At 49.9% G+C, this 3,482-nt stretch overlaps 1 protein-coding gene across 1 annotated transcript in view; it reads right to left on the bottom strand.

The window, feature by feature from the left end:
• LOC106811882 (cadherin-like and PC-esterase domain-containing protein 1) overlaps positions 1–3,478 on the bottom strand; it is a 31,963-nt gene extending 28,485 nt beyond the window's left edge. Inside the window, exon 1 of the mRNA XM_014815600.1 lies at positions 3,469–3,478. Within this exon, the coding sequence (XP_014671086.1) occupies positions 3,469–3,478 (10 nt within the window). The remainder of the gene's footprint in view (positions 1–3,468) is intronic.
• Positions 3,479–3,482: the final 4 nt, after the last annotated feature.

Genomic DNA, 3,482 nt, shown 5'->3' with positions numbered 1-3,482 from the left:
GACGAGAGAGCAGAGAGAGAGAGAGGAGAGAGAGAGCAGAGAGAGCAGACGAGAGAGAGAGAGAGAGAGAGAGAGAGAAAGAGATAGCATCAACGTGTTTGCTCAGTTTCCCATACTTTGAATGTACACTTTACGAGTAATACTATTCATCACTGAACGGTAAATAGATATACGCACTCACGCCACGCAACGCCACGCACGCCACGCACGCACGCACGCGCGCATGCACCTACTGTAGTATAAGCCACCATTGGCTAGGCGCACTCTATTCGGTTGCAGAGGCTTGCTCGTTCACTTCTGTGAAGCCCATGTCCCTGACATTGGATGTTCTATTAAGAACGTCCACTGCAGGCTTATATGAGCCATCTGATGGGTTATCAAAATGCGTGAAAGCCTTTTAGCAGACAATCGGCTGCTTTTCTTTCATTTCTAACCGAAGCGCTTTTTGTCGTCGAACGTCCGGACGAGTGTTACTAAGCACTTTAGAGAGGCTTTCTCTCTCTCTTTCTCTTCACCTTCTCTCTCTTTCTTGTCTCCGCTTTCGCTCTCTCTCTCTCTCTCTCTCTCTCTCTCTCTCTCTCTTCTCGCTCTCATCGCTCTCTCTCTCTCGCTCGTTTTCTCGCTCGCCTCTCTCTCTTCGCTCGTTTCTTCTCTCTCTCTCTTTCTCTCCCCTCGCTCTCTCTCGCCCTGCGGTCATCTCTCGCTTCGCTCTCTCTCGCCCTCGCGCTCTCTACTCTCTCTCTCTCTCTTTCTTTTTCTTTCTCCCTCTCTCTCTCTCTCCTGTCTCGGCGCCTCTCTCTAAGAGCCTTTCTTTTATACGGGCGACAGTTGTCGCGAAAGGCTTGGGACTACGGATCGAAAACAAGAGAACATCTGAAAACGACAAGCGCACACGGAAATTGTGAACTAGGGAGAATGGTGACGTTTAGTGTTGTTTACCGATGGGCTAGATGAGTTGGTCCCTTCTGTCGTTTCTATACTGGGAGAGGGATAATCACGTTTTTTCAGTTTCTGTTAAGTGTAACGCGGTCGGAGAGCATTTTCGTCGACAATGATATCCCATGCAGTGTTATGTGTACTATAACTCACATCGCTTGTGTGTGTCAGTGTGTGTGTGTGCGCGCGCGCGTCGGCGTGCGTGCGTGCTGTGCGTGCGTGCGTCGCGTGCGCTGCCGTGCGTGTGTGTGTGTGGCGCGCGCGCGCGCTGCGTAAGCGTGCGCGGCGTGCGTGGCGTGTGTGCCGTGTGTGTATGTGTTGCTGTGTGTGTAGTGGTGTGACTGTGTGTGTGTGTGTGCGTGGAGATGTGTGTGTGTGTGTTGTTGTGCATTGCGCTGGTATCCATGCGTGTATACGTGCTGCAGTGGGAGTGTGGCTGTGTGTGTGTGTGTGTGTGTGGTGTCTGCGCGGCAACCAGGGGCCCGCCCCGCCCCCGCCAGCCCCTGGCGCAGCGTAGAGCTCCGCGCACGCAACACACGGCGCCAACCCCGCGCAGCCTACCCGGATCTACCCCGCAACAGGCAACCGACCACATACAACGCATCGATACGGCCGCACCCGTTGTGTGGTGTACGTGTGTGTGTCTGTGTGCGCTTTGAGTACAGACGTGCGCCGCCCCGTGTGTCAGAGAGAGTATTGCGCTTGTGTTGCGTATATGTGCATGAATACGTGATCATTTCGTGTTGCCATCGAAACCAGAATCGCTAATTTAACAATGAAAAATGTCACAATTTTGTGTTTCATGCACACACAAAATTGACACATTATTAACGTACATTGTTTACCGCGAAACGATATCGCTATTTCCACTTTGTCACTCGTGTCGTCTCGTTACGTTGCGGTGCCAATGCCCATAGCGCCACATAGCAGTGAAATAGCGGAGACATTCCTCCTTTTTTCTCTAGGTTGAGAGAAGGCTGCAAGTGAGCACAGACAGACTGCAGCATATAGCCGTCGTGCGAGGGGAGAAGGCGCTGATAGAGAGAGATCTGCCTCTGTACGAACCAGCGCTACGGAGGCAAGGCTTTCTAATCAGCATCGCGACAAACGACACCGGTATAGTACCTAATACATATAGTATAGAATATATAGTATGTAGTATCAACAGTACCATAATAGAAAATGGTATAGAAAATAGAGATTTTCCATTATGGTACTCTTGATAGTATCAAGAGCTAATAAACACCTATTTATTAGCTCTTGATAGTATGTAGTACTATTTCTCTCTCCCCTCCTCTCTCCCATTCTCTCTCTCGCTCTCGTACTTTCGCTATACTGTCGAGAGCCCATATGATACTATGGACTCACGTGCTCTCGACATTTACACGATACACGCACATCATCACGGAATGCAGGACGCAAGCAGGCGATCACGCCTGACCAAATTTCTTTATTACCGACTTTATTACATGCATAGGTGGGTAACGTGAGACTGCGTCGCCGCCACCCTGATAGGAGATGTTAGAATGCGATGGCAGCGAGGCAGTAGGTTCTCACGCGACGGGGGCGACACCCCGCGGCGAAATGTAAACGCAGTCGGCGGGTGTTGCTGCTGCCGACAGAAAAACCAAACATTGTTTCGCTTCGTTTTTGCAGAAGCAACTGTCACACGTTGTTACGCCTTAGCAGAACGTATAGTAGCCACGGTGCCTGGACGTGTGAGCCACATGCATATACATAAACGCCGATGTTGGGGCATTTATATACGACCATATTCTCATTTCTACTACATCTGGTCTTTGCTGTCGGGGGAAAGAGGAGAGAAAAAGAATTGTTGGCTGCTTCGGCTGCTGCTGATCTGCAGATGAAAACAGATGCTGTCGTCAAATTGCTACTGCTTGCGAAATCGGAATTTGATAAATAAACTCTCCTTATATCTATAAACATCTTGTAATAAACTTCCGTCTTGTGGTCTATACGACAACAGCAGCTATATATTGGGCGGCGCCCTCAAACTGTATGAAGGACCCTAGCTAGCACTGTAGCGCGCCTGTAGGCGGCTGTGAATTGCAACATGCGGCATTTTAACATGAACCAAAACAATAACAGTGTTACACTGACGGATTTAAAACATTTTGGCATGCAAAAAGTGAAGCGTGCATGTCGGCATACGTGCGTGTGTACGTGTACGTCAGTGCGCGCGCGCGCGTGTGAAGGGAAGGGGTTACGTCAACAGAGCTGTTATTCTAGTTGACATTGTTGTTTTCTGTCCAAAATTGATTCATTCTATTGCTTTAAAAGGTTCGGTATGTACATCATAAAGAAGCGGCATTGCCTGAAGCGAACTGAAGCTTTATAAACGAGCGGGAATACTGAATGCAGACACGACATGTACGCGTGCGGGGAACGCAGTAAGTGCACATTCATGAGTAGGAGGGAGTAGGAGTTCATAGGGCCATAGCTCGAGCAAATTCACCCACCCACCACTCTCTCCACCCCACCCCACCTACACCACCCCCGCCCCGCCCTCACCTTCAGCCATCACG

Source organism: Priapulus caudatus, unplaced genomic scaffold, assembly GCF_000485595.1.
Source record: "Priapulus caudatus unplaced genomic scaffold, Priapulus_caudatus-5.0.1 Scaffold586, whole genome shotgun sequence".
In the NCBI taxonomy this organism is placed as follows: Eukaryota; Metazoa; Priapulida; class Priapulimorpha; order Priapulimorphida; family Priapulidae; genus Priapulus; species Priapulus caudatus.
The sequence above is the reverse complement of the archived record's forward strand: the minus strand, read 5'-3'. Positions and strand labels throughout refer to the sequence as shown.